General features: G+C 38.9%; 2 protein-coding genes across 3 annotated transcripts in view; one reads left to right on the top strand and one right to left on the bottom strand.

Annotated features, from left to right (window-relative positions):
- Nucleotides 1-634: 634 nt before the first annotated feature.
- LOC119483761 (TBC1 domain family member 24-like) lies at nucleotides 635-7,118 on the bottom strand. 2 transcript variants are annotated; one of them, XM_037762191.1, is made up of 11 exons: nucleotides 6,869-7,118; nucleotides 6,452-6,660; nucleotides 6,092-6,353; nucleotides 5,864-5,980; nucleotides 4,751-5,167; nucleotides 4,426-4,665; nucleotides 4,030-4,185; nucleotides 3,027-3,090; nucleotides 2,226-2,324; nucleotides 1,760-2,075; nucleotides 635-1,675 (listed from the first exon to the last, which is right to left on the bottom strand). In XM_037762191.1, the coding sequence occupies exons 1-11, from the start codon at nucleotides 7,072-7,074 to the stop codon at nucleotides 1,515-1,517; spliced, it is 2,247 nt and encodes a 748-aa protein (XP_037618119.1). In that variant the 5' UTR covers nucleotides 7,075-7,118; the 3' UTR covers nucleotides 635-1,514. The 2 variants fall into 2 exon arrangements, with proteins under 2 accessions (XP_037618119.1, XP_037618129.1); XM_037762201.1 differs by having other exon boundaries at nucleotides 5,864-5,977.
- Nucleotides 7,119-11,018: 3,900 nt separating this feature from the next.
- Nucleotides 11,019-12,639, top strand: part of stx8 (syntaxin 8) — a 51,908-nt gene continuing 50,287 nt past the window's right edge. Inside the window, exon 1 of the mRNA XM_037762244.1 lies at nucleotides 11,019-11,148. Coding sequence (XP_037618172.1) covers nucleotides 11,132-11,148 — 17 coding nt within the window. The 5' untranslated portion in view covers nucleotides 11,019-11,131. The remainder of the gene's footprint in view (nucleotides 11,149-12,639) is intronic.

The raw sequence follows: 12,639 nt of genomic DNA, 5'->3' as shown, positions 1-12,639 counted from the left end.
TGAGTTATTAGAGGAGAAGTGAGAAAGGGGTAGGGACATATAAGTTTTACTTCTACCTACTCCTTTTCGGACACAATTACTCTTGTTTTGTTTGTTATTATTTTGTATCTGTTTTTATTTATTTTATGTTCGAAATAAAGTCTTTCATTCATTCATTCATTCATTTCACCGTTCATGCTGTCCATGTACTTGCTTTGTGTGCTGTGGTGTTAGAATGATGAGAAGATAGGATGCATTATGTACAGTGTCATTTTTTTATTTAAAAGGAAAAATGTGTCAATTAAAGCAAGTTACAGTAGACGCAGCCAAATCCTACACTGACTTACAATGAAATCAGGAATTAAACTAGTATTTTCGTTGCTGATATCGTTTCAATTATCCGCACTAAAATGTGCTTTTCTCTGTTATCACAAAAAAAAGAAACAAACAAACACAAATTTCCCCAGTACAGATACGTCACTTACAATAGTTTCAACAGTACAAGAACGCAGCGTACTGGATGTCTCATAAACCTGGGACCCCAAATGGCACAGTCTAGGGACCAGGACCCCATGTTAGGTCTAATTTGGGTCGAGTATGTGCAATTGCACCTATTGCACAAGATGTGCATATTTTATAGGAGATCAATAACTGTCAGGTCATTCAGCAAACAAGCAAACATGCCTGCATACAAACACATATTTATAGGCAGACACCTTATTACCATATTGGTGACAATTGGTGACAATTTCAAGATTTTGAACTCAGGAAGTTAGAAATGTAAAAAAGAAAGTACAGAAGGTAAAAATGTTTTTTTTTTTCAGTATGAAACTCATTTGCTTTTGACCCCATTACATACAGAGTAAAAAAAAAAATCTTCACAACAGGTCATTAAGACCAAGGCTATCTGAATAACTTATTAGGCATTGAAAAAACAAAAAAACAAAATGATCAGCTGATCATCACATGTGTAAAAATGCATGAAGTTTAATTGTGTAGCTTATCAAATGCAGATAAACTGCAAAATTATACACGTAGAAGTAGACAAATACATCTTAGAAAGGTACCAACAGATTGTCTAAATAGCTAGACTTGATGGGAGGTAAAACCAGAATTCTTCAGTTATTTATATTAACTATGATTAATCTAGGATTCATTACTGCAAATTGCATTGCATGCTTGTTCTCCTTGCTGGTATGTCTCATCCTCCCTATGATAAGATGCTAAGGTTTTTTTTGTGTGTAGATATTTCCCTTATGTCTTTAGGGAGCCTCCCTGAGATAGGAACCATTGTTTATGTGGGCTTGTAGAGTCCAGTAAGACAATGTAATGTGATATAAGGCTATACAAACAAACTTGACTGTATAGCCAACAAGTCAAGTAGAATGTCACCCAAGCGCTTCACGACTTGTTATATGCATATGTGTGCATTTCACAAAATAAATATTTGAAATTTACATTAAAAAAAATGAAACGGCATCATGAAAAACTGGTTACCAAAAGATGCAAAGTTACAACGCTGCTCTCCCGTTATTCTACTGAGAAAAGGAAATAGAGTTCTGGATGCCCCACACTTCAAGGTCCTGAATCTTGAAATGTCCCTTGCAGAGTGGGTTGCTCTTGAATGTGTCACAAGGCTCCGAGTATCCCCCCTCTAGGTCTTCCTGTAGGCAGAGTGCGTGGCCTCCATCACCACCTAAGAGAGGACATACATCAGCACACCGTTAACTGCTGACTAGACGTTTTTCTAAAGACCTAACAATATGTTCAACTGGCATACCGATTATGAGCTGACTGTCACTGCCTGCGATGAACATGGAGGCTTCTTGTTCCTTGGGTCTCTTTGGCTCTTTGGCAGTCATGGGTTCCTCTGATGGGGCAGTAAAGGGGATCGTCAGGTAGCTGGGGTCCTGGAGGGTTCCAGCAGGACAGGTCAGAGTTGGGGTGGCTGTGGTGGGGGTGGTGGAGACGGGGGAGCAGCCACCATCGGATACCTGAGAGAAGGCACAGCTGCTGTCTCGAACCTGCTGAGGGGAAGCTCGTCTGGTCATGATGTTGACCATAGCCTGTTGGTAACGCTCCATGCTGGGACGAAGCTGAAAGGGAAAGCAAATTTCTTGTTTGACAGGTAAAGATACTCTGTATGAAGTTGACACAAAATCAGACTTGAAGCATTGTTACAGCAAACCTTATATGGTATGTACCAGAGTTGAATTTAAGAGGAAGAAAGCAGGAATATGTCTCACCGTGAAAACAAAACATTCCCCAGTTCCAAAGTATGTGAGTCCCTCAGAGTCATGTTTTCTTCTTTCTATCACATCGGTTGACAGGAAGGCACCAAAGACCTGAGAAATGAGAAATACTAATATTTCAGTACCATACAAAATTGATTCCATAAACTAGTTATTATCATTAGTGGCTTTAAAGGTACAGTGTGTAATATTTGGCAGACTGCAACCAACTGAGTATCCCTCCACTCACTCCTCCCTTTCCAAGGCTGCGGTAACAAGAGCCGCCGAGTGCAAAGACGCGGTAACGCGATTCGCCTCGCTCAGAGGCCATCCTTACCATCTTCGGTACCATCCTTACCATGGCGGTCCCACAGTTTTGCACTCTGCAGCTCACGTTACCTCAGTTTCACAAGCGTGTCGGAGAACTACGGTGGCCTTCAGGTAACGTAAAAACGCAAAAGGCTCTCTCTAGAGCCACTGTTTGGTTTGTCCATTCTGGGCTACTGTAGAAACATGGCGGAGCAACATGGCGGTCTCCATGAAGAGGACCCGCTCCCTATGTATATATGAAGGGCTCATTCTAAGCTTACCAAAACACAACGGTTCTTAGTTTCAGGTGATTATATACTTATGAAAACATAGCCATAGTATTAATATTATATTCCATTTCTGCTTTCTGCATACCCCCCCAAATGTTACACACTGTACACACTGTTCCTTTAAGACATGTAAGGTTCAAATCCAAGGTTCAGTAAAAAAGAAAAGCAGCAGAATTATCCGATGTATCCTAATATTCATTATGTTATCTAATGTTACCTCTTCATCCACAGTTTTGATAATCAAGACCGCTGGTTCGTGTCCCTCCACATGTGAATAGAATCTAAATGACAAAAAAAAAGTGTTGTTTTTAATATCCCATAAACCGCTATATATGCAACCAGAACAAAACAAAATATGTATCTTATTAAGAGGACCTGGTAGAGTCAAATGCAAGACAAGATCACAACTTTAAACAGGACCTATTATGCTCATATTCCCACTCTGTTGTGACTGGTCAACCAAGCATAACTTTTCGGACTCGCTCTAACTAGCTTTGTTTGAGGGCGTGTCAAACTGGCCACTAGGCAGGTATTACGCAAATGTGTTATTTGGTGACATAACCACGTTACGGAAGAAAAGGCGGGACTTCAAGCAAGGCGTTTCAGGCAGTTCAGGAGCAGTGTTTCTGTGGGGGAGAGTAACTCCCTTTGGTGTGGACTTTGGGCTTTGTAACTTTGCAGACCTTTTACATGCACAAAAAAACTATATAACACATTAAAGGAGAGGGGAAAAGCACCAGAGCAGAATAGGTCCTCTTTACCAATTAAAATATCTTTCCATGTCATCCTCCTTTATGTTTTAGAAATGATTACTTTTTTAACCATTTGTTATAAAATAAAAGGCAGTTAACCACTCAATTAGGAACTCGTAGTTTCAACTTGAGGTATTTTTCATGAACTGCGTTTGCCACCTCTGAAGGGTGAGTCACTTGACTTTCACACTCAAAGCAAACATGTTGACAGTGAAAACACACTGCCCTTTCTGTTATGTAATAGGCCGTGGAATCTGTTTTTCACTGCTGGCACATGGCATTCAGCAGTCATTGATCCACGATGACCCGGCCCCATTTAATAATACAAGTAAGAAGAGACAGAATTGAAAGACATGAAGGCTTTTGATATATGAAAGAATCACTTCATGCCTGTGGAGCAGCAGCTCATTAGTTCTTTGTCTCGCAGATGGTTTCTCTATGGTGTTAAAGTATTGAAAGGTAACTTACGAAGTAAGGCTCCTTCCATGTTCAGCTGTGTTAAACAGCCTAATGGGGCTGAAAAGGGAAAAGCGCTCAGGTATCCAGGCCCAGACGACTCTCATCTCAGTCCCTGTCACAACGCTGGAGGTGAAGTTGCTGAAGTCCACCGTCTCAACCGACTGCCTTTAAGAACATAAAAATAGCTATGATGAGAATATGAAATTGAAATAAGATAAATGTGAGCAGCTTTTTCAGCAATAAAAAGTGAAAAGTCATGACTCAACTCATGAAAAGTCCTTTAAAAACATATATTATAAGCATATTAGAAACTTATTATAAACAGATTCCTTTTCTTTTATTTCTAGGTTTCTTACAAACATGCCTCTTACTGGCTGTTCTATATTGATTCCTGCATTAACCCACCTCTTCTGGTGTGTGCCGACACCTTTTTGCATGAGGGAGTCCTTATTGGCATTGAACAGGAGGTTGAGCTCTTTCCGCGTGGCCATCGGGATCATGAAGGCCCTTTCCAGAAGATTCTCAGCCGTGCAGTGGCGAGCAACGCTCTGCACGAACCTTTTCATATCCGTTCGGAAGTCCTCCACATCTGCCACTCGAGATGACACGGACACTTTGTAGAGGCTAAGCAAAGTCAGCGCCACCCTAAAAAAAGAATGATTGTGAAAGACTATTGTCTCAGAAGTGATGGTCATGAGAAATCAGACGTGAAGACTTAGCAGCAACAAACCTGTAGAGGACCTTGTAGCCCTCCAGTATGTAGACATCCAGCACTCTGATGGCATACGTGAATGGAAGGTCAGCGAATATCCACATGATCCAGTCCGAGTAGAACTCAAAGAGGTTCTGGTGAGAGCTGGCGATCAGCTTACGGATGCCTCTGCAACACCTGTTGGCGAGGTCACCAAAGGTCATGCAGGAGGCGCGGTAGGTGAGGAAGGTCTGGTCGATGTAACGCTTGTTGGGGTCGTTGTAGCAGATGAGTCGGGACACACTGTGGAAACACTCGGCTTCGTCCTCGCTGAAGTGGAGGAGGAGGGAGACCAACTCGGGCAGGATGGGGCAGAAGTTCATGTCTGGGAAGCATTCGCCAAGGCAGAGGAGGATCTTTTTAACGGAGTTCAGGCCGGCTTTGTTGAGACAGTATCTGGATAAGAGAAGAACAAGCAACAACGCAGTTTTTAAAGCTCCACTTGGTGAGACATTTATGGAAAAGTCAACATGTTCTCATCCCAACTCGTCACATACCGCCGCTTTGTCACGCCCATTGGTGTCACTTTAGGATTAGGCAACAAAACCACCAATTTTAGGAAAGAGCTACATGGTTGGGCTTAAAACAACTACGTTGTTTCTCAGAGCGTTTACTGTTGCGGCGGATGGGTTTACATTGAAGTTAACGGAACGGCCGGTGCATTTCACACCGACGCAAAGGGGTGCCTTGTGGTATCGAACGCCGATGCCCGTGACAAAGCCTCATATTTGACGCCATGGGAATGAGAACGGGCTGGAAAAGTATATGTGTACATGATAATTCCTCACCTAAAGCATAGCTGCATCTTACATCATATTCTTTCTTTTCCAAAAATTTAAAATCCACCAAAGGCCACTTAAGAAATGTAACCAAATAAATACCTGACACAATTATTTAATATGACGAGGGCACTTTATGCTTTTCAGGTTTCTTCTTAAGGTTTCTTATTAAGTATTAGAATAATTTCACCGGAACATGTTGTTTGTCACATTTACTGAATTTTCTTTAGGTACCAACTACTGTGTACATGTTTTTTTTTTTACATATAGCAACATGTCTATGACATTAACTAATATTATCCCACAAAAGTACCTGGGTATTTCTCCTAACTCCATGTACTCAGGGACTGGATGGGTGCTGATTTTCTGTTCTCCAAAGAGCTTCTTGGCCAGTTCATAGTGGACATCTCTGTCTGGAGTGACGCACCTACTGCAAACATAACAGCAATGTGAATTCAGTGGAGAAATCTTATCAATACCCACAAATGCATACGTATTCATGACATTTTGAAATTATGAAATTCAATGTGACAATCTTAACCTGGAGTTGATGCTGTGGATGATGTGATAGTAGGCTTTGGCCCTCAGCGTGTGGGGCATGGCCCAGAACCCCTCTCGGCCCATAGTTTTCAGCTGCTGGTGATCGCTCTGCAGGATCTGCTGGTATCTTTTCGCAGGTTCGGGGTCGATCTTCTCCCAGTCCACAAACTGTCCATACTTCATTCCCGAGCTGGAGTTAATTTCCCAGTTGTCCGACTCAGAGATGGTCATCATGGACACCGGCTTGAGATTGCCTTTACTGCCTGAACAAAGCATGCATACATACATTTAATTTTTATTTTCCTAAAAAACAGACTTTGGGAGTAGAATACATAGTATTATAAAAACATGACTTCAGTACCATTAAGTTCTCTTGTTTGTGAGTGCTTGTTTGGTTTAGACTTGGACTTCTTAGAGGTGACTCGAACACCATCCCCTTCTCTCTTCTCCTTTTTGTTTCCTTGATACTGGAGCAGGGAGCTTGCTCTCGGCCTCAGTGAACTGGACCCTGCAAGGTTTCCTGCGTCACAATCGGTTTTAAGCTCTGACGTCTCACAATTGTAAAACGACCTGGGGAGCAGTTGATTGGATAATAATTATGAATTCAGTAATAATTATGCCTCTCATAGGTTGTTTAGTGTTGAGTATGGTCTGTCTGTTATCCAAATTTTGCCACATTAAATCACAAATCCACATAATTTTAAGTAGGCCTAAACATGCCTGTTGTCTGATCAGTAACATATAAACATGCACATGCAAGTTGAATGCAAAAACATACCTGGAGCGAGGTCTTAGAAAGGTTTCCTCTGTCTGTATCTGCACACCATAGTTCTTACTGTCCTCTGCACTGTAATAGGAGTGAGACCTTTGCCTGCTTCTGCCCTCCGCCATAGAGTCCAGGTCCTGGTCAGAGGAAGTGCACATCGAGATTGAATTCATGTTTCCACAATTGGAGAACTCGGGCGTTCTTGAAACATCGATCATCTCAAGTCTTATTCTTCCACGAAATATGCAAGCTGGAAGGTGAAGTGTCTCCTGTTACTAGCTGCACGTCCCGAGCATGAGGGCTTTATATAAGCCTGTGGGCTGCGGTCATGTGAGACACGTTATAGTGGTGTTGTTTGTTTGTGGTGACCTCAGCCATTGAAAGTAATAAAATGTACTGTTTTAGCATTGCCAACACACTGCGTCTCATTCTGAGAAGTAGTTAATGATACTGGAAGGCTTCCACAATGCCACAATAATCAGAACCAACATACAAGGAATACAAATTTCAGATCACATGACAAAACAGTTTTTTTTCAAACATGATTTGAAGTGTCTTTCAAATAACCCTACTCACTGCAATTTAAGTAATATGTAATTTAAGTAACATACATACACTGGCCCTCCACAATCAATTTTTCATTGTGACTGCACTTTGCAGATGCTTGAGTTTTAAATGATTTTTTTTAATAGTGAAACCTATCAAAATCATTATTGTTATTCAGAATAAGGTAATCACAAATAGGAGGGTAATCATGTTTCTTTCTCTGAAAACTGCTCCATGCGTAGCGTCAAATGTCAAACAAGTCCATTCCACGAAATCCTCCAAAGGTTATTATTCTACACAACAGATATGTGTTTTGATCCAAACACAACTACTGTTTGCTTATGACACATAAAACCTAAGTTCTTGTCTCATATGTGGGCTCCACATGTAATGGAGTTGAAAAACAAACTCTCTAGCTCCATGAGCGGAGGAGGCAGGCTGCATGTTCATTTCCAAGAAGTCTGAAATAATACAAAGTCATACTTGTTCTTTGGGTACAATGTAAGAAACACACATACCATTCAGACTGAATACTCTTCAGTCCATGGAGACCCATATTGTGTGACTGTTTACATGGCATTTCTTTAGGTCCATATAGCAAATGCTTTACTGCCAACCAAGAGGTTGAAAAATACTCACAGTAAACATACTATGTCAAGATTATTGATTCTCCGAAGAGATGATTCACAGGTTTACCACTGATCATCATTTCTGTGATAACAGTTGAAACCGTTTTGGACTTGGATGTTGACAGTATTCTTTTGAAATGTAGGCTATAAATTAGTTATAAAGGATATTCCTCTATTAATCTGCATGACAAAGGTTTATGTTTAGTGTGTCAATTGCTCCAATAACAGCATGAAACGTAATAATAATTCATGCTGACTTTCATACCTACCCTTGGTGGATATCATTGTACTAATAAAAATGTTTTTAAATGAATGAATTTGTCCCCTAGGGCTTAGTGTACTGTACACTGGTGTTTTAGACACTATGGTGATTGGGAGGATGGTGACATGCAAGGGCCTATACATGTTGCAGTTACTGTACATTCTCTATATACTCACTTTGTTTTGCTTTCTGACAGTAATAGATTGACATAATTGCATCACAAATCTGTTTCTGTAAGCCTTTATTGCTTCTTTAGATTTTTAATAAGTCAACTTTTCCATCTCAGCAGCGTAAAAGCAGTAAAAGCTTCCTTTAAATGATCCCAGCTAGACATTTTTTTGTTCTAAAAGTGTTCTGAGAATGTTACCATTCACTGTTCTACTAATGTTTTTAGTGGGAAGTTGTTGTTTTATTGTTCCCAGAACGTTCTTCTTAAAGGTCGGATAACATCCCCTAAAAACATTTAAAAAATGTTTGGTAATAACATTCTTAAAATGTTTAGTGATAACATTGTCAGAACATTTTGCCCTACTATTCTTAAAACATTGTTAGTGGGATGTTTTTTTTTTGTTTTGTTCGTTTGTTCTTTTTGTGGTAACATTCTTATAGTCTCATTTGGCCTACTAATGCATTTTCTGTAGTGTGCTTCTCTATTTAATACTATCAACTCACAGCTTAAGTTATGTTTCCATTCAAATTCTAAGTAAATTTCTAAAATTTCAGCTACATAAATTAAATAAATAAATTGAAAAAATAAATAAATTATGAATCAGTGCATTTTTTCCCATCAACTACTGTACCTTTATGTGAACGTAATTTGAAAGGGTGTGATAGCCTGATACATCATGAAATTGTAATTGCTGCTGATTGCATGTTTTTTAAATGAATAAATGTGTCCCTTTGTGTACACTGTGATGTTTTAGCCACTATGGTGATAGGGAGGACGATGACATGCAAGGGCCACATGTTGTAGTTACATTCCTGTATATACTCTCTTTTTTGTTTTTTTGACAGTGACAGAATGAGAAATCTGTTTCCATATGCATTTATTGCATTTTCAGATTTTCAAAGCCAAGTTTTCCATCTCACCAGAGTAAAAGCAGTTTATTGAATTACGTTTCAGTTCCACTCTGCCACCAGTCCATCCATTATCTGGAGGACCCAGAGAAAACATGCAAGCTCCACACAGAAGTGCCCAAGCCGGTTTGCTGTGAGGCCACAGTGCCGAACCACTGAACCACCATGCTGCCCAACGTCAGTCCAATTCTCCACAATATAATGAAGCCAGCATTTTGGTGACCCCTTGACCTTTCCCCCGGCACCACCATCAGGCTAATATTTATCAGTTCATCAGGCCACTTGTACACAAGGACTGTCACATCTAATATGCAGATTGGCTCAACAAGACTTTGCTTTTTATCCATCTATAAATGGAAGTTTGTAATAATGTAAATGTAATAAGGGAGGATTAAAAACACTTGACTTTGAACAAATGGTTGGAGTGTCCAAAATAAATTGGATAAAAGCCTTTATGTCACAAACTCAGTCAATATGATTTCACATCCCCATAAACATTTTCAAGAAAATTTGGGGGTTGGAATTTTTGTTAAATTGTGTAAATTGTCAGAATTTCATAGACAAATACTGTATTATTGGAAGATGATATTTATTTTTCTCCACATGGCTCCACCTTGTGGAACAACAGAACAATTACAATCAATAGGAACACTTTATGGTTTGATAATAAAATCATTCTTGTTACTGACCTGATGGATGACCATGGCTACTTCTTACTATTTTTACATATTACAATTTTGGCAAAATCTGAATATTAGCTGGGTATTAAAAATAGAAATATGTCACACTATTTGACACACACACACACACACACACACACACACACACACACACACACCAAATTTTAATATACAAAGATAACCTCTCCAAAGCAATATCTGATATGGTCAATATCATAATAATTATGGGTATATATTTCATTCATGTAAATGGAAAAATCAGAAACCCTCGCTAACTTGGTTTAGAAATGAATTAAATAATAATTTTTCTTCTCTACTAATATTAGCTGATACACACCAGCTAAAAAAAAAAAATTCATACTAGGTCACAATTTCTGGTGTTTTGACCAAGATGGAATGTTTTTAAATTGTATTATTTATTAATTTAATTGGCTCTGCTACATAATGGATCGACTGATATGGACCCATACCCCATAATATATATAACAAAATATAAATTATGTGTGATATGGTATATTTGACTATGTACAAAAATGACATTGACATTGACTTGTTGTTAGAGTGTGAACATGCCTTTTAGATAGATAGATATTAACTTTATTGATCCCGAGGGAAATTAAAGTTTCCAGCATCACAGTTCCATAGTGCAAAACATGTTAGTAAAAAGGCAGTAAAAAAGTTAGTGCAAAGTACAAAGTACAAAAAAAATATACCAGATATAAAAATACAAGGAGATGAAGAAAAGTGGTAAAACTGAATATAGTGCAGGGTAACTCCAGTAGCTCATTGTGTTTATGTTCTGTTATTTTATTTTTATTTACCTCTGTATCTACTTTTACTTATTGCAAATATAGCCTTGCTATTTGGAATCTATTTATGTTGTTTTTAGTAATGCAAAATCAATATTCCTACTAGAAATGGTATTGTAATGGTATATAACTGAATAAAGTTTTTATTTTTCAAATGTTCCTGCTGCGTGCCGTAGTGACGTCACACCCAAACAAGAGACAGTCTGCTGCTGATTACTACCGGATGGGTCAAACTAAGTGGATTTTCTCTTCATAGCTAACTTTTTATCATCATGTCTCAGGATCCGTGGTAAGTAATGTGTCTGAAAGCTACAATAAATTGTCTAAACTGTATTATTAACGACAACAAATGACGTTATTAACGCTGTTAAGGTAGCTAACCTTCCTGTATCCTGCTAGCTAAAGTGGCAGCTAGCTCTTCCTTATTGAGATTAACTAAATACAGTCACTTTCATCTTTAATAAGACATTACAAGATGATCTCTTTATGTGTTGGAAAATGTAGCATGGTGGTACTGGATCAGAGCAAGAAAGCTGGTGTTGTTTAGGTACTAAATGTTTAGTTCTACTGTGTTTACTAATCAGACTGAAGCTTGGTGAAGTCAGCAGAATAGAAAGAGGAAAAAGGCAAAGCTAAAACTGTCACATGATGAATGTAGCTTAAGCTGTGACGTTTTACCACACTAAGCTTTAATAAAACAAACACCCTACAGTACAATGCTGTATTAAATACTAATAGTGCAGCTCAAACCTTTAATTCTTTCAGTCAGTGGTATTCATTTAGCTTCTCAGACACTCAGTGGAAAACATTAAACACCAGAATCAAAAACAACCAACGAGTTACATGAAGCCCTCTGACAGGATAGCCAAACTAGCTAGTATTTACTGCATTTTATCATAAGATATTCTTAAAATATATATTTTTGTGCATTAGGAAACAGATAAGTCAATTGTCTGCACCCTGTACAAATGCACAGACCAGTTATTGACCTTTTTGTTTAGGTCATTACCACATTAACCATGTAACTTAAAGATGAAGTAGGTAGTTTTGGAGCAAATATGATTATAAAAAAGTTATTTTTATAAAACAGTCATTCACTATATCCTGCCAGTAGTGCATGAGACAGGTAATCTGAAAAAAATCATGTGCCTCTGTGTCCTCCGGTGCTCCTAATGGCATCTGCAAGATTTCACAGACCAGAGGAAAATAACCAATCAGAGCCGTGCTAGAGCCTGCCGTCTCTGAGCAACTGTTAATCGTTTAGCTGTAAAATGAGGAAGTTTGTGACCCGGCAGCCATGTTGAGATAAGTTGAGGAAATACCAAGCACCGTCCACCAGCCGGAGCAAACTTTCTGATTTTACAGCTAAACAGTACACTACAAGATGTTTCTGAAAACATTTGAGGAGAGAAATAGGCATTACAGTAACAGAATATCAATTCATATTTGATCAGCGCTGCCTAGTTTGACCGTTTGATCGGAGTTCGCGAGTGATTGACAGCTGCCTCCGTTGAGTGAACAGCCAATAGGAACACTCTCTCTCTGAAATGACCTGTGATTGATCAAAGTCTCCCGTCATGGGATAGATTTTTTAAAGCGTGAAAACAGAGCCATGAGGAGGTGCAGAAGTCTATTTTTCTCTCAGAACACTTGAATTACAATATGCTGAAAGGTTATTATGAATCTTTGCCCAATGATGCCAAACATATTCTGCCTTCTGCAGGTTTAACAGGGGTCTCTCTATGTTGCTCCATAATTTATCTGTGGCTACTGTTTGTCA

Source organism: Sebastes umbrosus, chromosome 3, assembly GCF_015220745.1.
Source record: "Sebastes umbrosus isolate fSebUmb1 chromosome 3, fSebUmb1.pri, whole genome shotgun sequence".
Lineage (NCBI taxonomy): Eukaryota > Metazoa > Chordata > Actinopteri > Perciformes > Sebastidae > Sebastes > Sebastes umbrosus.
This window is presented reverse-complemented; position numbering and strand designations above follow the sequence as displayed.